We start from the raw sequence: 27,157 nt of genomic DNA, 5'->3' as shown, positions 1-27,157 counted from the left end.
GACCTCCATCAACACTGCAAATGCATTATTTTCCAGCCCCCTAGAGTTCAGAAGAAGTGCTTTTGAAATCAAAACGTTAACTCAGTTTTCCCTCTCCCCACTGATGCTGTCAGTCCGACTGAAATTTCTTCAGCCTTTTGTTGTTTTTTTTCAGATTTAGAAGCAAATAGTGCAGATGCTTTATTGAAATTGATGGGAACAGTGGGAAGAAGGGTAAATCATATGGGATATGGGAGAGGCCTGCAGAGATTAAATGACAGATGTCATAGACCAAAAGGCAAGAGGAATAATACAGGGCTGCAGTAAACAGTCAAAACATTTGTCCTGACCGTGTATAAGTAGCAGAATAATGAACCGCTCTATCAAAAAGCAAACGTATGAAAAGAAAATTCAGATGGGCACTCAGCAAAAAGGCTGGATTCAAATCAGCCATGGTCTAAAAATGTCAAACTGATGCTCAGACTCAAAAGGCTGAAAAGTTCCCATTTAGGTCCAGTTTGGGTCACTTCATATTAAGAAGGAGGAGGTTTCTAAGATTGCGCAGAGATTTACCAGAATGATTCCAGGGATGAGAGATTATAGCCACAAGAACAGATCAGCGATAACACTGTATAGAGCTGGATGAACACAGCAGGCCAAGCAGCATCAAAGGAGCAGGAAAGCTGACATTTCTGGTCGAGATCCTTCTTCAGAAATGGGGGAGGGGAAGGGGACTCAAATAAATAGAGAAGGGGAGGCAGATAGAAGATGGAAAAGGAGAAGATAGGTGGAGAGGAGATAGACAGGGCAAAGAGGTGGGTTGGAGCCAGTGAAGGTGAATATAGGTGGGGAGTTTGGAAGGGGATAGGTCAGTCCAGGGATAATGGATAGGTCAAGGAGGTGGGATGAGGTTGATGGCTAGGAAATCGGGGTGGGTCTTGAGGTGGGAGGAATGGTTAGGGAGGCGAAGACTAGCTGGGTTGGTTTTGGGATGCTGTCAGGGGAGGGGAGATTTTGAAGCTTGTGAAGTCCACATGGGAACCTTGCAACCCAAGGATATCAAAGTGAAATATGAGATGCTGTTCCTGCAACCTTTGGTGGCATCATTGTGGCGCTGCAGGAGGCCCAGAGGGGGAGTTGAAATGGTTCACGACTGGGAGGTGCAGTTGTTTGTTACAAACTGAGCATAGGTGTTCCACAAAGCGGGCCCCAAGCCTCCACTGGGCTTCCCTGACATAGAGGAGGCCACAACGGGAACAGCGGATGCAGTATACCACATTAGCAGATGTGCAGGTGAACATCTGTTTGATGTGGAAGGTCTTCTTAGTGCCTGGGATGGGGGTGAGGGGGGAGGTGTAGGGGCAAGCGTAGCACTTGCTTTGGTTGCAGGGAAAAATCCCGGGGTGGTGGGGCTGGAGGAGAGTGTGGTGTGGACAAGGGAGTCACGGAGAGAGTGGTCCCTCCAGAAAGCAGATAAAGGGTGTGGAGGGAAAAATGTCTTTGGTAGTGGGATCAGATTGCAGATGGCAGAAATGTTAGAGGATGATGCGTTGGATCCAGAGGTTGGTGGGGTGGTACATGAGGACAAGGGAGAATTCTGTTTTGGTTGTTATAGCGGGGAAGGGATGGGAGGGATGAGTTGTGGGAAATGCAAGAGACACAGTCGAGGGCATTTTCGACCACTATAGAGGGGAAGTTGCGGTCCTTGGGGAAAAAAAAGGACATCTGGGATGTCCAGGAGTGGAATGCCTCATCTCAGGAGCAGATGCGGTGGAGGTGAAGGAATTGGGAATAGGGGATGGCCTTTTTGCAGGAAGGTGGGTGAGAGGTGGTGTATTCTAGGTAGCTGTGGGAGTCAGGTTTGAAATGGATATCGGTTTCCAGGTGGATTCCAGAGATGGAGATAGAGATCGAGGAAGGAGAGAGAGGTGTCAGAGATGGTCCAGTAACTTAAGGTTGAGGTGGAAGGTGTTATCCAAGTGGATGAACTGTTCAAGCTCCTTGTGGGAGCACGAGGCAGTGCCGATACAGAGGAAGAGGTGGGAGATAGGGCCAGTGTAGCTTTGGAACAGGGAGTGTTCCACGTGTCCTACAAAGAGGCAGGCATAGCTTGGGCCCATGCATGTACCCATGGCCACCCCTTTGTTTGTAGGAAGTGGGAGGAATTGAAAGAGAAGTTGTTGAGGGTGAGGACGAGTTCGGCTAAGCGGATGAGCGTGTCAGTGGAGGGGGTTTGGTCAGGCCTGCGGGACAGGAAGAATAGATCAGAGCGGCTGCATTGTTATCATTGGAGCAAAGAAGGTTATGAAAAAAATCTACTGGATGATAAAAGATTACAACAGGTTTAGATGAAGACTACAAAGAATAGTTTTCCCTATCAGCTGATATAAAAGGCAGAAGGACACACAATTACATTTTTTGGCAAGTCCTGGAGATACAGAACGGGCGATAGAGTGATAGGGAGCATTTTGTACAGCAGATGGTATTTACCAGAAATTCTCTGCCTTCAAGAGTGGTAAATGACAAGATAATTAATGATTTCAACAGGAAATTAGATGGAGACTGATGGGAAATGGATTTGTGGAGATAAAGTGGGTGAATGGAACCAATTTGACATTTTACAAACAGGATTTAATGTTGGGTTAAATTGTTCTTTTGAGAAAGTGGTGAGGCTGGTACAATTACAACATTTAAAAGGATTTGGATGGGTACATGAATAGGAAAGATTGAGAGATATGGGCCAAATGAATGCAAATGAGACAAGATTAATTTAGGATATCTGGTTGGCATTGCCAAGTTGGACCAAAGAGTCTGTTTCCATACAACTCTAAGACTCTGACTTCATTAGTAAGTAACTAAGATGACTGCGAGGCAAAGAAGTTAATCTAAATGTTCCCCAACCAGAAACTATGGATGAGCCATAAATTCCACTCCCTATGGGAGGTCCAGGTCTGAAGTGTTCAAGTCAGGTGACCCTGACCTAAACAGGAAATCCAAATATGACCTCCGATGGGACAGAGACCCTGAAAGGTAATACCAAACTAGGCTTGACCTAGACTAACCACACGAACACCTTGGTTGTGGTAAGGCTTACGTGATATAGTGGGCTACAGAACAAAGTCAAAACAGAATTATTGCCATCAACACATCCCTCAATTTATTCAATATTTACTTTGAAGAGAAAGTCAGCCAAACTGTGTCACCTATCCCAACAACCTCAGATGTGTTTGTCACCGCCGCAGTCATTAGGTCAGCCTTCTTGTGCATGAAACTGGCTTGGATGGTGTCCCCAACAGTGCACTCAGATCCTGTCTCTCTAGCTGGCAGAAGTATTTGAGGCATCTTTAACCTCTCCTTAACTATAATCTGAAATCCCCATCTGCTTCAAGAAGACCACCATCATTCTGGTGCTAAAGGAAAATCTTGCAGCGTGCCTCAATGTCGACCGCCTGGTTGCACTGACCTCCATGTCTCGAAGCTCTTCAGAATCATTAGTCATGTCACATATCAACTCCAGCCCACCAAACTGCCTTGATCCTTTGCAATTCGCTTCCTGTCACGACAGGTCCATGGCAGATGCCACTTCTCTGACCCTACACTCATCCCTGGACAATCTGGATAACAAGGATATCTACGTCAGTCTCCTACTTATTGACTTCAGCTCCGTCTTCAACACCATAATTCCAAGCAAACACACCTCTCAACTCTGAGACCTAGGTCTCGGCTGCCCCCTGTGTAACTCATTCCTCAACTTCCTGACCCATACACTGCAAATCAGTAAGAATAGGCAACAATACTTCCTCCACCATATCCTCAATACTGATGACCAAAAGGTTGCATGCTCAGTTCCCTACTGGACTCCTTCTACTCTCACAACTGTATGGCCAAATTCCAACGCAACTCCATTTACAAGTTTGCTGTAAATGCACACCATTGTAGGTCAGATCTCAACCAAAGAGGAGACAGAATACAAGAAAGAGATTGAGTGCTCAGCAGCATGGTGTAAAGACAACAAGCTCTTCATCAACATCAAAAGAAGGAGCCAGTGATTGACTTCAGGAAGCAACTGCACTGGTCTGCACAAAATGATGTTGAGATGGAGATGGTCAAGTGTCAAGTTCTTGGGAGCGATGCTCACCAACAATCTGTCCTGGTCCACCCATGTCGACACAACAGTCAAGAAAGCAAAACAGCACCTCTACTTCCTCAGGAGGATAAGGAAATTTAGCATGTCCACAAAGATATTTCAGCAATTTTTACAGATGCACCATAGAAAGCATCCTATCTGGATGCATCATAGCATGGTATTGCAACTCTCTTCCCAAGACTGAAGGAAACTACAGTCATGAATACAGCTCTGTCCACCACACAAAGCGGCCTTCCATCCAAGGAGTCCATTTATCCTCTCCACTGTCTTGGAAAAGCAACCAACATAATCAAAGACCCCTCCCACTCTTATGTTATATTGTCTTCCACCATCTTCCATTGGACAAAAGAAAATACACGTTAGAACATATTCAAGAACAGCTTCTTCCCCACTGACATCAGACTTTTGAACATATCTCTTAAAATGTTAATTCTCCATCTCTCTGTACTTTTCTGCAGCTGTAACACTGTATTCTGCACTCTGTTCTGCTACACTGATGCACTTTGTATGGTATGATCTGCCTGTACTGCACACAAACAACACTTTTAACAATGTCTTGGTATGTGACAACAATAAAATCAAACTCAGATCAATACTTGATATCAAGTCTCAGAATCAAACAGTGATGATCATTATACTGTAGCCATGGCTCAATCCTACACACTTTTTTGACGTGCATTCAGCAGGGAATGGAGGAGGATTATTAGAAGGTGCAGGAAGTAAGGAAGGAAACTAAAATAAATAAATAAAAGCCACTAATAAAAACTTGCAAATCTACAGTGATATTCTTTCAATTTTATTCTGTTGTTCCAATTACAGCAGTCAGTTTAAAGAACCAGAAAACATATTAGGGGTATTGTTAAGTGAAAGCAGCATTTACCTCATCTGCAATACTGTGTGTGAACATGACCACAAAATTTATTGTACACACACTGTGAAAGCATCTGCAGTCAAATAAACAGTCCAATATGCATTCTAATAAGTTAGATGTAAAAGGGATTCAAACTAAAATTCAAAGTTAACCAGAAACATTAGATCTATAGCAACCTATTCAATTTTACATTGCAACAATTGTATTTTTAAACTTAAAACAGAGTGGCATGTACGACAAAGACATTCTGAATGTACCATCATTACCATGAAAACACAAGCACCCTACATATTGCAAAATTTGAGGTAGCCGATCTGATACTAGACACTCAGTTTGGGCAACAAGAACAGCTTTTTACCTTGTAAGTTGCTGACACAATGGCTTTGACAGGACCCATCCATCAATCATAGCTATTACTTCATGATGGAGTCCTCAACTTCTTGAGTGTAGACAATTCATTGACATATATAAGTAATGTTCTCAACATGCAAGTGGGAGTTGGATTTAAAGGAGCCATGTGAGTTTCCCAGATGTAGGATGCCAGGTCAAAAAAAGTGAGTACCTTTGACAGCATTTGTTTTGCGTCGGGATGAGTAGGTATCCTCTGTTTCCTAAAGGAAGCACGTGGCTCCCCTCTGTTGACTGCAGCCTTCTTCACACAAAAAGACTTTCTCCCTCATTTCCTCCCTCTCATGATCTTCCACCCATTCACAGGTCCATTACCTGGGTCTATCCCCAAAAGTCACTGGCTGCGATAGTTTGCCTTTGGTTTTTGCAGCAATTTGGCTGGGTGCCAAATAGGACATAAAAGGAAGATAATTATGACGTCCTGCAATTGAAGTGAACAATGCAAGTGTATCCTGACTTTGCTTGGTTACCCATGCTATTGTACATCCTCACATGGTCCCCAGAAATATCAAGCTAAATGCCATTCGAAACAAAAAAAAGTTTGTAAAATAATTGCAAAATAAAACTTCTATAGTGTTTTTTTTATGTATGAACAAATGTTGTAAAAGGAGAATTGGGATATTCCAAACAGGAGGAATAAAATTTGGGATGTGGCTGAAAGCAGAGTCAAAAAAAAGTCTAAAATGTTGGAAGAAAGACAGATGCAGGGCTTGGAGAATGAATTCCACAAAAGACACTATGGTTGAAATCCACTGTGGAGCAAAGTATTGAGAAACGAGCAGGAATACCACTGAATTAGAACAGCACAAGAGGTACTGGAGTGTATGGCTTAGAAACATTACAAAGGTTGGCAGAATGGAGGCCATTGGAACAATTAATAAGGAAAAGGATTTTAAAGTTGATAAGTAGCACAGGATCATTTTTGGGTGTCAACAAAGAACGAAGCAATTGGAATGTAGCATGTACTAAAGAAATCAAGATGGAAGGTGACAAAAACCCAAAGACTGGTTTCAGTGATGTCATACAGAAGTTAGGGACGTAGGTCAGAAGATGTTTCAATGGTAAAAAGTAGGCAGCATTGAAGAAGAGACTGGATGTTGGGTTGGAAGTTTAGCTCAGGATCAAAGAGGATTATTGATCTGTTGGGTTCAGTCTAATTGAGCTGCTGGATAAAGGTTGAAATTGCTGACTGGGAAGAAATATCTTCTGGTCAAAACCAAATACAAAGGTGGCCTCCTGCTCAGAGCTAAAGATTATCCAAGGATTTAGTCCAAATGGAGGCCATTTGTGGTTTTGCCAGTTCTAAAGCCTGGAAATACATAATGATTCCATTGCCTGCTCTGTATATTTTTCTACTTTGAATGTATCAATTTCTGTCACCGTTACACTGTAGCAAAGATTTCTCTCAGTCTCTCTTGCTAAATTAGCTGTGATGATTTCAAATGGATACCAATGGTTATGTCTGCCCATGAGACAAGAAAGTATTTCGCATTCATTCCGCCAATGCCTGCATAACTGTAATTCCATTGCTGAGCTGGTGAAAACTACGGCTAATTGGGCACATGATGTTAAACATTATCCAAGAACTGTGGTGTTAAAGACTGCAGGGGAAACACAAAATTAGATATTGTCTTAGCTGATCCAGTGTATACAGATAATGTCACAGCAAACCACAGGCTCAATGAAAGATAGAAGATGAGAGGCACTAAACCTTTCAACAAGCCAGAGATGATGCAGAAATGAGGGAATTATAACTATGTTGGAATTATAGGAATAGAACAAAACAGCCAGACTATGAACAAGATCTTGGAGCAGGGCCTATAAGAGGTGAACTACTAGCTACGACAAAAAAAGGTAGAATGTAGAACCCTGGAATAATACAGAAACTAAAATGGTATTGGAGGACGGAGGGATTGATTGTGTCAAATGCCCACTGAAAACTTGATGTGAACAAGAGGAAGACCATACTGGGTCACAGCCACATGAGATATCAACAAATGCCTGATCATCTTTACATCTAGTGAAATGTGACCATTCAAGACCATTTTTTATAAATGTGGCACAAGTCAGCATGCCTAAAGAAGTTAATAGTACGTAGTTTAAAAAAGGGTGTAATGATGTAGCTACCAAGTTTTTACAGGTACTTTTTGGCTACACCAGAGATACCATGCAATGACAATGGCTTTCTGGTGACAGAATAAAATTAAAACTGCACGTAAAACTATTTTTTTGGTGTAATCATTCAAGAAGAAAAGATATTTTTCTGCCATGATGGTTCAGAGAGGTACTTTGAGGATGTATTGAAAGACTACATGCTGTGTGAAATAAATCAAGAAAGCTGTCCAATACAACCTATTCACAAATTACATTTACAAACTGAAGCTCAAACTAACTGCTGAAAACTCAGTTGAAAAATCAATTCTTTGTAAGACCTCTCAACGATCTTCTGCTCTCTCCCACTTATATTGTTTTGTCTGCAAACTCCCAAATTATTTTTTTTCATGCAGTGGACTATAAGAGAAACTGTCCAACACCACAACCTTAAAATGCCCCCTGGAAACACAGTACTTTTTTCTAAAGGAGGGGCTTCCAACATTATTCTTGTTTAATTAAGAAAGGAGAGAAGAAAAAGTTAATCTCTGCACTCATCACGAAAAATGTCAGTTGAATGGAAATTTTCCATTATAAGTGCTCAGAATTAGCGCAAAACATTTCAAAATAAGTATTGCACAACCTAACACCAAGAAAAACCACTGCCACTCTCCTTTAACCATTTGCGTCAACTTTCAAGCTTAACCATTTTTTCCGGAGTTCAAGATAATTTGAATTTTCTACAGCAATTATTCCTGCCTTCAGCCCATGTTGCCAAGGGCTGGCAAACATTATTTCACCTAGGACCTTTGCTACTGGCTTATGCATGTGACGGACATTCTGCAAATTGAATGTCGCCTTCAAAGTTGAAAATGTCGGTCTCACTGTAATGGCCAAAGACAGCAATAAGCAAATAAATCAGCCTCAATTTGCATAAAGTGTTATGAAACCCCCTCATATAATTAATGATGAACACCTTTGTGGTTGTAAAACTAAGTAAAAATGGGTGAAAATGCAAATATTTCAGTCTATAAATGATAGTCATAGTGCAAGTGATGAAACCAAGAGGTAAACTGATAAAGTATGTCAGTGAATAGAAATATTAATTCCATCATTAGTCTCTAAATAGTCTCTAAAGAGCTCATCACCTTTTTTGAAATGTTAAGCTTTGTAGATCTCACATTGTTAAGAATCTAAATGAAAGCAAGTCAGGTTGTTCTATTAACACATTAAACAGGAAAGTTGCAAGCAGAATATGGAATACCCATAATGTAAACATGTTCCATGTTTCTTCATAATTATGTGAAAAGTTTTAAAAATGAGAAGCACCTAAAGCAAAGTTCAAACAACATACATACTAAAAAGTGCTACTTCACAACACAAACTCAGTATTTAGTTCAGTTATTGAGCAATTCAGAAACATATTCAATAAAATTTAGGTTATAGTTGGTAGCACAGTTTGATGCAGGACTCCTGCAATCTAGGTCCAAGAAACTGACCAACTAATATGCAAGTTGATTTTCTGAGCACTGCGAGAAAATCAGGAAATGGAACTCAGGTAAATTAAATTACATCCATGCAATTCTGTGTAACCCAAAAACTTTACATTTTCCGATTCTGAGAAATGTATTTTGAGCAAGTCAATTATACAATCAAATAAAGCACAGCAAATCCGTCACAGGCTCTATGTTGCTTAAAAGCCAATAAGCAATTTCAAATAAGAAGGAAACAAAGTCTGGTTCTCTACGTTGTTCCTTCAATTGGTGCTCTCCGTACACGGGCTGACTTAGGTCTGTGGCGTACAGGTGTGGGTGGCAAGCCTCCTACACTTTCAGTTTCTATTGGCTCAGTGTCTCCCTGCAGCGAGCTGGTGTCACCTACAAGTTCACGAAGAAATTTGAACTTGGACAGGAACAGCTGCCAAACGACATACCAACCTAGAAAGCAACAGAAAAACATTAACTACTCAAGATAACAATGTAAATAGACAGAATTCTGAAGATTCATAATAGCTGCTACTCAACAGGCTGGGAGTTTGTAAGCAAATTGCAGAACTACAGAACATCTAGAGATGTTATTAAAGTCTTCAAGATCAGGTATGACACAATAACGTATAACTGTCTTCAGCATATGATTCAAGTTCACAAAATCATACAGGACACAGGGAAACTATTCATACCTGGGTCTTAAAAAAAGAGCAATCTAATTTGGGGAGGCAATGGCCTAGTGGTATTATTGCTGGTCTGTTAATCCAGAGACCCAGATAATGTTCTGGGGAGATAGTAGGAACTGCCAATGCTGGAGAATCTGAGAGAACATGGTGTGAAGCTGGATGAACACAGCAGGCTAAGCAGCATCAAAGGAGCACGTAAGCTGACGTTTCGGATCGAGACCCTTCTTCATGATGACTGTGATTCATTGTCGATTGTTGGGGAAAAATCCCCATCTGGTTCACTAATGTCCTTTAGGGAAGGAAACTGACATCCTTACCTGGTCTGGCCTACATTGTGACTCCAGACCCACAACAATGTGGGTGTCGCTAAACTGCCTTCTAGGCAATTAGGGATGGCAATAAGTGTGGCCTAGCCAGCGACACCCTCGTCGCATGAATGAATAAAGAAAATAAAATCTTTGAAGCCTACTGCCTATCAAATCATTAATGAGGTGCTTGTCTGGCTGGGAATCTGGGTTACCTTAAATCTCCATATTTACTATCAAAAGGCACCTGACACTGGTACAAATCATCCTGCTCTCCAAAACTCTCATTCTCCAAACCCTCAACCAAACCTGTCCAAAACTCCATGGATGAACTTATGAATTTGCTGCAGAGTTAGCTACGCCTCACCATTCAGTTTAAAGAGGATGCTTACATCCCTTTATCCGCACTCTACATTCTGGACAGCCTGGTCAAATTCTGAAACAATCCCTATAAATCAACCAATTAGGTCATAAGTTTCATTACATAAGAAGTGTAAACTACTACACTCTCTGTGATAGATTGCAAGTACACAATCACTGTTCTAGTGGAAATCATGGTCAGTGGTTATGGCTCTCCAGTTTAGGGAAAACATAGCCTGGCACACCCGTCAACAAGACCATTTTGTTTCAAAATCATTTTTTTGGATATGGATTTGCTGGCAAGAAAATAATGCCTTTCTCTAGTCCGCCTAAAAAGGTGGTAAGTTCACTTCTCCCTAAACCCCTGGCAGCAGTTAAAAGCGAATGACTTTGGCGACGTCTCATCTGGACCAAAAAAAACAAGCATGACAAGTTTCCTTTCCCAAAAGCATTGTTGTAAAAATCCAAGTGGTTCACCAATCTCACACATCTACTGATAGTGCTATTTACTTTCAGATTTTCTTTGAGCTCAACCTTAAATTATCTAATTGTTGCACTGGGATTTGAGCTCACATTCCTTGGATTACTAACCGAATAACTTAAGAATGACACCACATTCTAAAATAACCTGTTAAAGTTAAAATGTAAGAGATGGGCTGAATTGACATGTTACATTCAGTTGGGGTGATGAGAGAATGTCACAATATTTCTTGTTCAGAGTTAATTGGGATGCAGACAGTCAGAAGCATGAGATGCAGAACGTTATCATGAACTGCCAAAATGGCAGTCACTTTCCTACTTTCCTGTCAAAAACTATAACTTCCCTCTCTGGGGCTTTTGGAGATCTTATTCCCCATTGTGATCAAAGTGAAAATTTGAAGGATTGGTATTTGCTGTTATGGATTTTTGCTCCTTTTGAAAGAAGAGAATTTCCTTTTGTCACCTTAGGATACAGAATGAGCTTTGAGTATAACAAATGCATGCACAAAACAACTGGATTCCACATTTACTCGAGTGATTATATGAAAGATTAGGAGTAACAAATACTTTCAGATAAAAACTAAGCCTATCAAGCTTAGTATGCTGTCTTGCAGTGATAATAAACAATTTTAAAATTTTTATGTTAGACGCCTGGGTAAAGACAGACAAGATTAATACGTGCATTTTTAGTGGGCTTGGCTGATTCTCGTTACCTTACCCCACCTGACACATCACGTTTCCAGCCAAGAGCTGTTTTCCATATGATAGATTCACTAGTTCTGACTTATGGGAGGTGGGCATCACTGACAAGATCAGAATTTGCTGCCCACTCCTAATTACTCATGAGTAAGTGGTGGTGAGCTGTCTTCTAGAACAGTGCAGTTGGAAAGTGAATTTCAGAATTTTGATTACATGACAATAAAGAAACAATGATATATTTCCAAGTCAAAACTGTGTGACAAGAGGAGTAAGAGGTAGCAATGTACCTACAATTCTTGTTCTTACAGGTTGTAGAGGTTTGGGTTTCAAAAGGTATTGCCAAAGAAGCCTTGGTGAGTTGTTACAGCACACGTTACATACTTCCATCAGTGTGTGTGTTAATGACAGAGGCAGCAAATATTTAAGGTAGTGAATAGGATACTAAAAAATTTTTATTTTTGTCCTGGATGATTTTGAGCATCTTGAACATCAGAGTTGCACTCATCCAGGGATTATAGACACGGTCTTTGGAGAGTCAGAGATGAGTCACTCTCTAAAGAAAGTCCAGCCTCTGACCTGCTCTTGCAGTCAGTTTTTAATGCCTGTCCAACTAGGTTTCCAGTCAACGGTGTCACAACCTCCCCCTTGATGCAGGTTCCTACATTACCTCATTGGGAGCTGGTTTTTGCTGGGTACGCAAAACATAGATCACCTTTTCACCTCAAATATCTACAATGGAGGTACTGAGTTTTATACGTAAAACTCCCAACTTATCAAATTTCAATCACAGGAAGCAGCAGACTGTCATATGTTAATCACAAGATTTCAGCCAATAGTTGGGGTGGAATTGATTCCCCGTGTGCCATTTTGTCATTCAGACTTTAAAAGCATTTTACTTGTGTACAATTAACATTATAGGTTCAAATTTAAAGTGTACTTTTGATTCCTCTTCCAGCAAATGCTCCAAAAATCAGGTCTTGGGTTTGCTCCGTTATACTAATATACAACAAAATATCCAGCCATTGGTCTGCAGTTCCCTCCTTGTCCACCCTCAACCCTTTGCTATCCAAACTCTTACTGACTTAACTTGTGCATTAATGTTCAGGTTTTCTAATTTACTGTCAGCAAGAAGCTGAAACTCATGTCAGCCCAAGTTTGGTATAGATGATATTGGTTGAATAAGAAACAACATTAGGTGCTGCTGGGATAGTTGTCAGGACTAGGAGGCAGAAATATGGAACATGTAAGAAACAGAAGCAGAAGTAGACCAGGTTATCTATAGAGACTGTTTCATCATTCAATATGATGAGTTAGTGATCTTGGGCTTCAACTCTGCTTTCATGCCAACCCACCAGGTTTGATGATTCCCAATATTCTCAACAATGGAGCATCCACCAATTTCTGGGGTGAACAATTCAAAGAAGTTTAACTCTTTGAGCAAAGTAATTTCCCCTCACTAGTTGCCCCCATTATCCTGCAAGTATGGCTTTAGAGTCCCCAGCCAGCACAAACAACATTTTCCAACTCCAGGAAGTCCCTTCAGAATCCCTTAACAAGATCAATTCTCGCTCTTCTGAATTCCAGAGAATGCAGGGTCAATTTACTCAGCCTCGCATCATGTTCATTCCAGAGACCAATCTAGTGAATCATCGTTGTATTGCCTCCAATGCAAATAAATCCTATATATAAGAGATCAAAATTGCACGATATCCCAGGTGTGATCTTACCAAAAAACCTGTACAATTGTAACTGAACTTCTTTATTCCTTTAATCCAATGCCCTTGTGAAAATGGCTGACATGCCATTTACCGTCCTATTTGATGGCTGTCTTATACCTTCATGCTAACTTTGTTCTGCATAAAACAAACCCAAGTTTCTCCAAACATGAACGTGTAGATTTTTCACACCCTTTCAAAATATTCTACTTCTCTATTAAATGAATAACTCCACAATAACGCACATTATATATCACCTGTCAACTTGTTACCCACTCACTTGTCTATACTTCACCTCTTTGCAGTCCTTCAGTACCCTCCTCATAGCCTTCACTTCCATGTAACTTCGTATCATCAGCAAACCGAGATGCATTACTCTTTGTCTAGATCAGTGCTTCCCAAGCTTCCTCTCGGATTCTATGGCTCTGGTTTTAGACCCTTCCATGAGCGGAAATGTCCTCTCCGAATCTACCCTGTCAAGTCCCTGAAGAATCCTAGATGTTTCAATGAAATCATCTTGTTCTTCTAAATTCCACCGAATAGATTACCAGGTAGTCAAATAGGAGGCTGGAAGAACACAGCAAGCCAGACAACATCTGGAGGAAAGGAGCAGCCAATGTTTCGAGTATTATCTTTCTTCAGGATTGCTTGTCAATGTTCAGGACTCTGCACGTTCAGGACTTATAATTCCATGTCACAGAGAGCTGAGGGGGCACCATACTCATGTAAATTTAAGGCTGAGAGATTTTTGATCAGTAGGGGAATCAAAGGTTTTGGGGAAAGGACAGGAAAGTGGACATCAGCAGTGTCAGATCAGCTAGTACAGTCCCAACCTATTTAACCTTTGCTGAAAAAGCACAATCCCAACATACTGGGAATTATTCCAGTGAACCTTCTTTGTACTGCCTCCAATGAAACAATACAATTTTCAGGGCTTCGGTGAGACCATATCTAGAACCCTGCACAATTTTGGTCTCTAAATCCAAAGGAGATACTTATATTGGAGATGATACAGCAAACGTTCACTAAAGTGGTCTCTGAGATGAAGAGGTTGCCCAATAATGAGAGGCTGAGTAAATTGGGCCTGTACATTTCAATCTTTTAAATTCCATAAAATGCTGTCACTGAAACTTAGAAAATTCTGAAGTGTCTGGATAGGATAGGTGTTGAGAGATCTATCTCAGATTAAGCAGACAATAATTTGGGGTGAGGAAAAACTGCTTCACTGAAAGGGTTAGGAGTCTTTAAAACATTCTATGCAAATGAGTTACAAATGATCTACTGTTGAACACACTGACGACTAGAACAGACAACATCTTGGTCACTCAGGGAACCAAAGGATATGGGGAGTGGGTAGGAAACTGGAATTTAAGCCCTTAATCCATCACAATCATGGTCAGTGGTGAAAGGTTCAGTGGTAAGCATGGTCTGCTCATATTGCTTATTTTCTGGCGTTCACCCAACTCTCCTTACCAACTCTTAGATTCTCCAGCATCTGCAGTCCTACTATCTCTGAAGCATTCTAAGTTAGTTTCTTTTCACTGTTGATACCTCTTTACTTGCAAACTATCCAATTTCCCCCCTCACAAAAGTCCTTAAACATGTTGCCGCCTCTCAAATCCATTTTCATCCTTACCTGAACTGTGTTTTGATCTCCTCTACTGCATAACATAAATGGTCTCAGTGAAAATCATAAATGACATCTAACATGACTGGTATTAACCTTTCTCAATCTTCTTAAACACCACGCGAACATTGACAACTGACGCAACTGCCTCCAAGCATTTTCAACAATTTTTCAGGTCTTTTGGCTGCTCTATTTTAGTTCCACTTGTACTTACTGATATACATTATTTATACTAACAGCTCCTCTACCCAGGTACCACTACCTCCAAAGTCCTCAAAAGAGCCCTGTTTGGCTTCTTCACCCACATGTTTAGTTCCATATTCACAGGCATGAAGACAACTTTCTTCTGCGTCTCAATTTCTTTGGAGTCTCCAGTACCGGTGCATGTAGATAGAAAGTTTGGGGGTGGGGGCCGTGGGAAACCGGAAGTGTAAGGAGAAAGCTGCCTCCTCCATGGTCACAATTCCAGGAGAAGTCTTTCCAGTAGCCCTACCACGACTTGATCAGAGTGTGGTACAACAGGCCTTCCTTAGAAGGGACTTCCTTCATTAATCCCCTCTATTTTTCCACCTCCATCTCCCTCTCCCTCTCAAACACACCATTTTCCCCAGGATTTTCATCAATTGTTCTTTCCTTTGCTTAGCTGATCATATTTTTGAAGCACCTTAAGACTTTTCTTTAGAATTAAAGATGCTACTTAATTAAAAGTTCATAATATACACATGGTACATATGTATATCAGGCACATAAATAGGCAATGTTTAGAGGGATAAAGGCCAAAGGCAGACAAATGGGACTAGTTCAATTTAGGAAACCTGGTTGGCATGGATGAGTTGGACTGAAGGGCGTGTTTCCATGCTGTATGACTATGACTTTTCCAAAGGCAAAAGCCTCAAATATGTGAATATTGGAGAGGAAAAGATATGTATGTGTGAGAAAATATTGCAGGTGCTAAAAATCGGTAATCCTCAAAGATCTCAGTTTCTTCTTCTTCCACCCTGACCATCATAAATTTCAAGTTCAGTAAGATGCTAAGTTTGTCTTTGCTTACCTTCATCTCTACACCCACTTCTTGTATCTAGAGTCTTCCTCCCTGAACTTGTTAGGGCCGGTGTTGAGAGATCTACCTCAGGTTAAGCAGACAATCATTTAGGGTGAGGATAAATTGCTTCACTGAAAGGGTTAGGAATCTTTCAAACATTCTATGCCAATGGGTTACGAATGATTAGGTCTTTTCATTCATCTTCAAACTTGTCACTTCATGTGGAGTCCTCCCTATGCCCTCTCTTAATCTTTTCACTTCAAACTTATTTTCGTCTGAATTATCAGTGTCCCATTCTCTCAGGTCCAATCTTAAATTTGTCATTCAGCTTGCTGATCCTGTTTGGCAAACTGACCTATGCCTGACAGATAATACACTCCAAATCTCTAACAAAAGGGGACATTACGAGTGATGAGGATTAAAGAGGCTTATCATCAAGGTCCTGTATAGTTGGAGTAAGACTTCCATATTGGTGTGCTCCAAGTTCTTGCAATGAAGCCCAACAGAATGGCAGGGTATTATTGGAAACTGCTGATGTACAAAGGGACTCAAAGGTCCTTCATCACCAGTCACAAAAAGCAAGCATGCAGGTGCAGCAAGCAATCAGGAGGGCAAATGGTATATTAGCCAGACTCTAAATTCTTCAAAAATTGAAAGAATTGCAGATAGCGAGTTTTGAGAAGATTTATAGCTCAGGTTGAGGTTCTGGATGTGAGTTCGCTCGCTGAGCTGGAAGGTTCATTTTCAGACGTTTCGTCACCATTCTAGGTAACATCATCAGTGAGCCACCGATGAAGCGCTGGTGTTATGTCCCGCTTTCTATTTATCTGTTTAGGTTTCCTTGGGTTGGTCATGTCATTTCCTGTGTTGGTGATGTCATTTCCTGTTCTTTTTCTCAGCGGGTGGTAGATGGGCTCCAAATCAATGTGTTGGTTGGAACACTGATTTGGAGCCCATCTACCACCCTCTGAGAAAAAGAACAGGAAATGACATCACCAACCCAAGGAAACCTAAACAGATACATAGAAAGCAGGATATAACACTAGCGCTTCACCGGACGCTCACTGATCATGTTACCTAGAATGGTGACGAAACATCTGAAAACAAACCTTCCAGCTCAGCGAGCAAACTCACATCCAGAATTGCAGATGCTAGAAATCAGAAACAAAAATAAAAAATTGCTAGAAAAGGTCAACAGGTCTGGAAGCATTTCTGGAGAGAAATCAGAGTTAATGTTTCTGGTCCAGTGACCACTGGGACTTGACTCACTGGACCCGAAACATTATCTCTGATTTCTCACCACAGGTGCTATCAGACTTGCTGAGCTTTTCCAGAAATTTCTGTTTTTGTTCCAAATTCTTTAATTACTTCAACTTATTAATTGACATGATGGGATCTGGACTATCAACCTAGTGCCATCACTGTTCCCTGGTGCAAGGCAAGGTCATATTTTTTAAAAATGGATTTACAGTAGGCATAAATGGATATAAGTGAATCCTCAGCAACAACTGCCCATAAAAAATAGGGGCTGAGGTTATGATGCGAAATTGCTGAACAAAATGCTGTATCCAGGAGGCTGTAAAGTGCGTAATTGAAAGATTATGTGCTGTTCCTTAAACTACATTGAAACCATGCAGAAGACCAAAGGCAGAAAAGACCAAATAGAAGGCAAAGCAGACAATAACAATGACAGGCAACGGGAAGCTTATAGGCTTAACAGCAATTTTCCAGAAAATGTTCAGTGATTGGCATCTGGTGCCCTCAGCGTAGAAGAGACATTTTGACTATTTCATACAGTATAGTAAATTTAAACAAGTACAAATAATTTGTTGTTCCATCTGGAAAGAGTGCTTGGATAATGATAACAGAGGAAGTAAAGGACAATTGCTGCATGACTTGTAATTGCATGGAAAGGTGGCAAGGGAAGAGGAGGAGATTTTGGGCATGATGGAAGAATGGACCAAATTGATACAGAGTTAAGTGCTTTCAGAACACTGAAGGGGATGGTAGATAATCATGATACATTTCCGGGTGGAATTATATGGGAGGTTTCAAATGGTAGAGGAAGATCCCTTGAATATGGGGGCTACTGGGTTTGAAACAGAGGAACAGGGAACCTTATGTAGGGTTGAGTAATTTTTCATTAGTTTACAGTTATGTCACTTTGGAGCTGGGGAGGGGTAAGAGCAGAAGTACAGGGAAGCAAAATGATGCAGTCAAGGGCCCTGTAAACTGTGATGAAAGGGAATCCGAGGTTGACGAAAATGGGCAATAAACTAGAAGGCTTAGTATAGAAGGCAGAAAGTTACACAAAAAGAGGGAGAAATAGGGTCAACGGAATATAATCCCTTACGAGAAGCAACGTGGTTGTCGGTTGATTGTCCTCATTTCTGTGGATGAACTGAGAAGGTGAATAAGAGAAGGGAAGAGTTCAGGATGGGCCATATAAAAAGGCTAGAGAAGGGTGGAAATCAGAAGCAACGTGAATGAAACGTTCCAGTTCAGGGCGAGAAGGCAATGACAATGATACAATCAATGAAATATGGTGTGGGTGGGGTGGAATAAGTTTCTACAGGAAAGACAATCTGTTACCCTTACTTGGTCTGGCCTACATGTGACTCAATATACAGAAAGTGATGTGACTGACTCTTAACAGCACTTCAAAATAGCCTAGCAAGTCAGTTAGTTTGTACTAAATGGTTACAGAGAAACCAAAATTGAATAAAATCAGAAGGCCAACCTGGATTAGCTAGGAACCAGAAATGAAAATGGCACACTCAGGCCAGTTGGTCCTGCAATGTCCTGTTTATTAACAGCTAGGGGCTCATGCCATAAAATTTGGGAGAAGTGTCCCGCCTCTCTCATTTAGCAACAACCTGACTTGGTTGCACTTTCATGGGCACAGAATGTACTATGGGTACAGGAGTTCAAAGTCCATCATCAAGAGTGGCCTGGTAGCATGACTACTAACTGAGACGATTGAGTCCTGAAAGATACGGCTCTGCAGAAGCCTGTGAGGAAACGAACAAGAAGGAAAGACCCATTAACATGTGTCCTCCCCAATTTACCTGTCACAGGTGCATTTTCTATGACTGTATCAGGAACAGTCACAATGCACATATCCTGAGGACAATTCTTCAGAGTAAAAATACCGCTCATATTTGCAACAATAGCACTGTACTAAATAAGATAATTTCATAACAGATCTAGCAGCTCAAAACAAGGCATCCATGCCATGAGGACCAGCAGCAGGATTTTACTCAACCATTTGTAATCTCTCGGTTCAGTATATTCCTCACTTTGTCGTTACCATCAAGACAGAGGATCCACACTGGTTTAATGAAAAATGCTGGAGGGCATATCAGAAGCGGAATGAGACATACCTAAAAAGTGGTTGCACAGCCTCCTCACTAATGTTCAGTTTGGGTTCTATTCGGGTCACTCAGCTCTAGATCTCATTATAGCTTTAGTTCAAATATAAGCAAAAGAGCTGAACAAACGGGCAATGAAAGAACAACTGTCCTTTAATCCATTGTGGCACCAAGGGGCCTTAGTGAAATTGAAGTCAGTGGAAGTTGGGGAGATGGTGCTACAGAAAAACTGGTCAGAGGCAGTAGCTCTGTAATTTTTGAAACTTGCCTCTTAATCCACCAAAGCTGTCCTCTCACCGACAAAACACAAGTTACAAGTTTCTTAGAATATGCCTTTTTGTGTGGCCAACTACAGCATCTTCCATATCTGTAACCTCTACAGCCTGGAAGGACAAGGCAGCAGGCACATGCGAATACTACAACTTGCCCTTTGAGCCACACAATATCCTGACCTAGAACTATAATCACCAGTCCTTTACTATCACTAGGTCTAAATCCTGAAGCTCCCTTCCCAACAGCATTGTGGGTATAAATGCAGTAGTTCACGAAGGTGGCTCATCAACACCTTCCAAAGAGCAATGAAACCTGGCATTGAAGGTGTTGGTACATCTAAAAGAAAAAAAAAGCTTCCATTGAAATACAGAATTGGCTACAGAAATGTGCACTGAAATGGAGGCAGGGAAGACTGGCCATATCTTGTTATTGACTGTTTAACCATGGAAGATAGTGGCCTGGGATACTGTGCTGTGTAGACAGGACTCCACTAGATTATTCACATTTAATTAGATTAAGTTACCTACAGTATGAAACTGGCCCTTTGGCCAAACAAGTCCACAACACCCCTTAGAGCATCCCACTCAGACCCTTCCCCTTATAACCCACACACCCCTGAACACTACAGGCAATTTAGCATGGCCGATCCACCTAGGCTGCACATCTTTGGACTGTGGGAGGAAACTGGAGCACCCGGAGGAAACCCATGCAGACACGGGGAGAATGTGCAAACTCTGCACAGATAGTTACCCGAGGTTGGAATCGAACCCGGGTCCCTGGTGCTGTGAGGCTGCAGTGCTAATCACTGAGCCACCGTGCTGCCATAAAAGCCCTAAATTTAAACCAGTGTACTTCTGTATTAACATAATTGGTTTCAAATTACTTCAACAGGAATCATAATTCATATCATTTTCTAGGAAGGCAATGACCAGAACATCTTTAGGATGGACAGAAAAACAGAAGGAACAGTCACTGATAAATCAACCATACTGGTGCTAATTTTGATTAGTTACAATGGAAAGTAGCCTAGGAGATACTAGATAGGAAAGATAACCAATGCGGCAGTAGTAAACCATGGAAAATGTTCCAACTAGAAGTGATCAAGGAATCAACAGCCAGACAATTACATTTACAATTGACAGAGTGTACACTGACATGTACACTGACCAAAAATACTGATAATCCATTTATAGGTACATAATTGAATAAGTAATCCAGGAGGTTAAGGCTAATGCTACGGGGATATAAATCAAAATCCCACAATGGCAGTCGGTAGAATTTGAATTAATAAGTCTGAAATTAAAAGCTATTCTTACTAACAGTCACCAATGAGATTATTGCTATTGGTGTAAAACATATTTCCTTCACTAATATCCTTTATAGATGCAAACCTGCCACCCTTACCTATTCTGGTGTACATGTGATTTCAGACACACTAATATGTCTCTCCCTGAAACTGCCAATAAAACTATTCAGTTTAAGGGCAACTAGTGATGGGCAAATGTGTACCTTCCCAGCAGCATACATATCCCATAAAAGAATAAAAACGTGCAGGTAACCATCAGATCTTTGAAATATATTAAAATGTATAGGTACAGCGGCGATAACTAATGTGTTCACAAATACATTAACATTAGCATTTATAGTTTAGTCACGAAAAAGTCACATCAATCTAACTATATTTTGAATATAATAATATAACGACGAACGTCGTCCAGCCTGTCCAACATGCAACAGCTGTCAGGTCTAAGTTGTACATGCTTTTTTACTGCAGGCTCATTTGCCTCGGAGAAAAGAATATGGCATTGGATTCTACCACCTCAGGTTAGGTCACGCTCACGCCCAGATGACACGTAGCATCTTTAAACCTTTTCTACGCATTTTTAAATTTTTATTGTAAAGTTCTCAGACCAATTAAAGATTAAATAATGATTAAGATATACACAATGTCAATCTATATTGGGTTACGTTTCTGTAAATAAAAAAACTTCATTTTTTGTACAAAATTTCTTCATTTTGAAGAGTTTGATACATGATTCAAGAAACGGTGGGAATAGCACTATCACTCACAATGGAAACACGATCTACACCCAAAGGCCAGTGTGTAAGAGGATCGCGCTCCGATTTTTTTTTCCCTTCCATCAGGTTTGTTACTCACCAAAAACCATAAACAAGAGGACGCATAAGAGAGTGGCGACCAAAACCAACAGGGTCAGACCGATGCTCTGTAACATTGCGCGCCTGGAGGCGGGTGTCCCGTATCACTAGCAGCTGCAGGACTCACTCAGTGACTCCACTAGGCCCAACATCGGCTTCAGTGATATGAAGCCAGACTGATCACAATGCCGACCCTCAATCACGTACTCCACAATAACACTGGCCGTTGCTAAAACCGTAGACAGTGGGCTCTGATTATAGAGCCTATCAGTTACCGTAGTTTCCTGCAATCTTGGCTCGCACATTGACAAATACTCTTCCCCAAGGCCCGCGCCGCCCCGCGGTATGTTGGAGACTGTAGTTTTCTGACGACAGCGTGAGCACGGCTTATGGGTTGACTGTGCGTAGCCGGGAACTACAGTTCCCACCATACAGCCTGTACCCGAATCAAAAAAGACAGCAATTCCGGTTGGTGTGATTTTTTTTGAAAGACCAAGCAAAAGAGCTAATTCTAAAGGTAGAGTTATTTAAATTACACATGGTGCGAATTTCATCCTCCGGCTTATAAATAATGTGTTTACTCAGCACTGGAATACTCAATTGTGAACTTTAATATATATTTTATTACGATAATCTGGATTCTCAATATTATCCGGTTGCTAGGTGATGTTAGCAATACAAACCTTTTCCAGCGAGTATGTGGAGAAAGAATTAGCAACAGAGCGTAGAGAGGTAAGTGCCAAGAAGTACAAGATGACTGGTTGATCGGCCAAAGCTAATTTGCTCCTACCGGATCTCCCCTGCTCCGTCTATTCTTTTTCTTTTGCTCTTTTTTTCTGGATTCTTAGCCACTGAGGCGAATCCTGGAGCAGCGGCAGGTGCAGGAAGCGAGTCCCTGGCAGAGACCGGCACGGGGGGGATGCAGTCCTAGAATTTAGCTTGGAGCAGTTGAGTGCTGGGACAGAGCAGTCTCGAGGCTTAGAGTGGAGCGGAGACGGCTGTTGGAGGGTGGTCAGACCACGTGTGGAGGCCCTGCGCTGAGTTGCTGCAATATAATGTTTTTTGAATGTTTTGTGGACTGTATTGTCAATCCCTTAATGATGTCGTATTTCTAACTCACTTTTCAAACTCAGTAAGGTAATCCAACTTCTTTTTTTAATCAGAAATAAGAACCACTGGTTATTTGTTAATCCTCTTATGTACCTATGATTTGTACCAAGTACTTGTACCTAAGATGGTGCCATAAGAGGCCGACATTGTGAAAGATTTTCATTGTAATTCTGCAATGAAGTACACATGATAATAAAGGATACTCTATTTTTACCAAAACATTTTGACATGCAGTCAGTAATTAAATTCAGGAGTTAAAATATGGAAATTTGCTGCAGTTTTTGTTCAATACTAAATAAACACTAATATATCAATCTGCAAACTCAAAAATTTAGGTTAAATTAGGGATTAAATAAAAAGTTGCAGATGCTGGAATTCTAAACTAAAAGTAGGAAGTACTGTTAAAACAATTGGGTTAATCAACACCTTGTGTTTATCACTGACGAGAAATGAACTGGGACTTTACAAGCTTTAAAATCTTCCCTTCCCCCACTGCATCCCAAAACTAGCCCAGCTTATCCCCACCTCCCTAACCTGTTCTTCCTCTCGCCTATCCCCTCCTCCCACCTCAAGCCACGTCCATTTCCCACCTACTAACCTCATCCCACCTCCTTGACCTGTCCATCCTCTCCGGACTGACCTATCCCCTCCCTATCTCCCCACTATACTCTCCTCTCCACCTATGTTCTCCTCTATCCATCTTTGGTCCGCCTTCCCTTTCTCCCTGATGACAAAGTGTGAAGCTAGATGAACACAGCAGGCCAAGCAGCATCTCAGGAGCACAAAAGCTGACGTTTCGGGCCTAGAAACGTCAGCTTTTTGTGCTCCTGAGATGCTGCTTGGCCTGCTGTGTTCATCCAGCTTCACACTTTGTTATCTTGGATTCTCCAGCATCTGCAGTTCCCATAATCACTCTTCCCCCTCTCTTCCTGTTTATTTCAGAACCCTCTCCCCATCCCCCTCTCTGATGAAGGGTCTTGGCTCAAAACATCAGCTTTTGTGCTCCTAAGATGCTGCTTGGCCTGCTGTGTTCATCCAGCTTCACACTTTGTTATCTTGGACCAGTCATATAATTACTGTGCCTACAAATCATATTAGAGGCCAGGAATCCTACAGATAGAAGCTCACCTCCGGATTCCCCACAGAATTTTCACCATCTCCAAGGTGCAGATCAGGTGTGATGGAAAAACCCACATTTACCTGGGTGAGTGCAGTTCCAACAACACTCGGAGTTTGATACCATCCGCAACAAAGCAGTCACATTAGCTCAACTAAACTTACGTGCCTTTGAATTATACCTCCTGATATCCTTACATTCAAAATTGAATAATGTAAATCTTGAAACATTCATTTGATTCAGCATCAACAGACATTTACAAGAGACAGTTTTTGATTTCTGCTAAACTTTGGGTAAAGACATATTTCCTGATTTTACTGTTAACATTAGCACTTGCTCATTTAAGATTGTCAGGTTTTGAATCCCACTTCATTAGATAATGTTTTCTCTATCCACTCTACTGAAATCCTCTATCAGTGGGAACAACTAACATTTATTTACTGTCTTTTACACAATTGTGCTACACAGGAGAACTCAATCTCTTGAATTTAGTAAGTGTGCAGATGACACGAAAATTGGAGGTGTTGTGGACAGTGAAGAAGGTTAACTTGGGGTACAATTGGACCTTGATCAGATAGTATTTAATTTAGATAAATGATAGTCATTGCATCTTGGAAAGGCAAATTAGGACAAGACTTACACAGTTAATGGTAAGGTCCTGGGCAGTGTTGCTGAACAAAGAGACCTTGGAGTGCAGATTCGTAGTTCATTGAAAGTGGTGACCAGGTAGATAGGATAGTGAAGAAGGCATTTGGTATGCTTACCTTTATTGAGTAGTGCAATGAGTACAGGACATTGGTTAAGCCACTTTTGGGATACTGCATTCAGTTCTGGTCTAAACTTGAAAGGGTTCAGAAAAAAATGACAAAGATGATGCCACTATTGGAGTACTTGAGCTATAGAGAGAGGGTGGGTAGGCTGGGGCTATTTCCCCTCGAGTGTCAGAGGCTGAGGGGTGACCTTACAGAGGCTCATAACATCATTAGGGGCATGGATAGGATAAATGGTCAACGTCTTTTTTCCAGGGTGAGGGAGTCCAAAACTAGAAGACATAGGTTTAGGGTGAGAGGGGAAAGATTTAAAAGGGACCTAAGGGGCAACTTTTTCACACAGAGGGTAGTGCATGGCCGACAATGGAAGATTGGTGCTTTGCTTTCTAGGTAAGGACCTAAAAAGTTCTGGTGAAAACCGTGATATGGGGGAGGGCTATGCTTTTCCCCGAGATCAGAAGAAAACCCTGGATGAACACAGCAGGCCAAGCAGCATCTTAGGAGCAGGAAAGCTGACGTTTCGGGCCTAGACCTTTCATCAGAAATGGGGGAGGGGAACAGGGTTCTGAAATAAATGGGGAGGCGGATCAAAGATGGAGAAAGGAGAAGATAGTTGGAGAGGAGACAGACAGGTCAAAGAGGCGGGGATGGAGCCAGTAAAGGTGAGTGTAGGTGGGGAGGTAGGGAGGAAATAGGTCAGTCCAGGAAGGACGGACAAGTCAAGGGGGCGGGATGAGGATAATAGGTAGGAAATAGGGGTGTGGCTTGAGGTGGGAGGAGGAGATAGGTGAGAGGAAGAACAGGTTAGGGATGCGGAGACGAACTGGGCTCGTTTTGGGATGCAGTAGGGAGAGGGGAGATTTTGAAGCTTGTGAAATCCACATTGATACCATTGGGCTGCAGGGTTCCCAAGCAGAATATGAGTTGCTGTTCCTGCAACCTTCGGGTGTCATCGTTATGGCACCGCAGGTGGCCCAGGATGGACATGTCGTCTGAGGAATGGGAGGGGGAGTTAAAATGGTTCGCGACTGGGAGGTGCAGTTGTTTATTGTGAACCAAGCGTAGGTGTTCTGCAAAGCGGTCCCCAAGCCTCCGCTTGGTTTCTCCGATGTAGAGGAGGCCACAACGGGTACAGCAGATGCAGTGTATCACATTAGCAGTTGTGCAGGTGAACATCTGCTTGAAGTGGAAAGTCTTCTTGGGGCCTGGAATGGGGTGAGGCAGGAGTTGTGGGGGCAGGTGTAGCACTTCCTGCAGTTGCAATGAAAAGTGCCGGGTGTGATGGGGCTGGAGGGGAGTGTGGAGTGGACAAGGGAGCCATGGAGAGAGTGGTCCCTCCGGAAAGCAGACATGGGTGGGGAAGGAAAAATGTCTTTGTTGGTGGAGTCGGATTGCAGATGGCAGAAGTGTTGGTGGATGATGTGTTGGATCAGAGGTTGGTGGGGTGGTACGTGAGGATGAGGGGGATTCTTTTTTGGTTGTTATTGCGGGACAGGGTGTGAGGGATGGGTTGCGGGGAATGTGGGAGACACAGTCGAGGACGTTCTTGACCACTGCGGGGAGGAAGTTGCGGTTCTTGAAAAGCAAAGACATCTGAGACATACGGGAGTGGAATGCCTCATCCTGGGAGCAGATGCGGCGGAGGCAAAGCAATTGAGAATAGGGAATGGCCTTGTTGCAGGAAGGTGATTGGATATAGAAGGGATATGGGCCACGTATAGCATAAATAATCACGCTACCAGTAATTTCAATCTGAAGTTAGAAGTTAAGCAATACACTCGACATTATAACTCTTGCTGCATGTTATGCTTCTGCCCCCCAGTGGAACAAAGGCAGTTACAAGCAAGTCAAAGAAACATGACACTGTTTGCGCTATATCAGAACAAGTGGTTAATTTATTTTTTGAGAACTACATTTTCTGTTTCAACAAAACAGGTTTAACAGGTTTAAAACTTAATTGAGTAAATGTGCAGATTTCAGTAACAATTTGCATTAATATACCAACATTAATATTGTTAAACATTTGAAGGTGCTTCTGAAAGGCTAAATAAAAGAGAAATAGCACTCAGCCCAAGCAGATATGAGAAGGTGTGGGCAAAGTTTTATCAGCAAGGTAAGTTTTAAGGAAGATATTAAAGAAGGAATACAAATTGAGAAATTTGGTGAGGGAATTCCAGGGCATTGGACCTGGGTGATCTTAAAACTCAGCTATCAGTGATGGAGGGAGGAGAGGATGCTCACAGAAATGGAGAATTCAGGGAGGGAGCTCTAGGCCCACAGAAGGTTACAGAAGGGGCATGGAAGATGCATGGTTGTATGAGGGATGAAAACTAAGAGCTCTAACTGCAAAGAGAAGAACTGGGCTGATGTGCCAGCAAAAGGAGGTGGACATTTGTACCTTACCTCCCTGCTACTCACCCATCTCAATTTGTGCTTCAGGAGAGGCATAATTGGAAAAAAAA

General features: G+C 41.7%; 1 protein-coding gene across 1 annotated transcript; it reads right to left on the bottom strand.

The window, feature by feature from the left end:
• Window positions 1-4,901: 4,901 nt before the first annotated feature.
• Window positions 4,902-22,043, bottom strand: smim13 (small integral membrane protein 13). Its single transcript, XM_048550598.1, has 2 exons — window positions 21,700-22,043; window positions 4,902-9,433 (listed from the first exon to the last, which is right to left on the bottom strand). Exons 1-2 carry the CDS (start codon window positions 21,773-21,775, stop codon window positions 9,240-9,242), a joined length of 270 nt encoding a protein of 89 aa, XP_048406555.1. The 5' UTR covers window positions 21,776-22,043; the 3' UTR covers window positions 4,902-9,239.
• Between the last annotated feature and the right edge of the window lie 5,114 nt (window positions 22,044-27,157).

The sequence above is a fragment of the Stegostoma tigrinum genome, chromosome 2, assembly GCF_030684315.1.
Source record: "Stegostoma tigrinum isolate sSteTig4 chromosome 2, sSteTig4.hap1, whole genome shotgun sequence".
In the NCBI taxonomy this organism is placed as follows: Eukaryota; Metazoa; Chordata; class Chondrichthyes; order Orectolobiformes; family Stegostomatidae; genus Stegostoma; species Stegostoma tigrinum.
The sequence above is the reverse complement of the archived record's forward strand: the minus strand, read 5'-3'. Positions and strand labels throughout refer to the sequence as shown.

Coding starts and splice junctions, on each gene's coding strand:
- smim13 (XM_048550598.1), bottom strand. CDS start 21,775: ATGTTACAGAGCATCGGTCTGACCCTGTTGGTTTTGGTCGCCACTCTC. Junction 9,434..21,699: donor CCTCTTGTTTATGGTTTTTG/GTGAGTAACAAA, acceptor GTTGCTTTCTAG/GTTGGTATGTCGTTTGGCAG.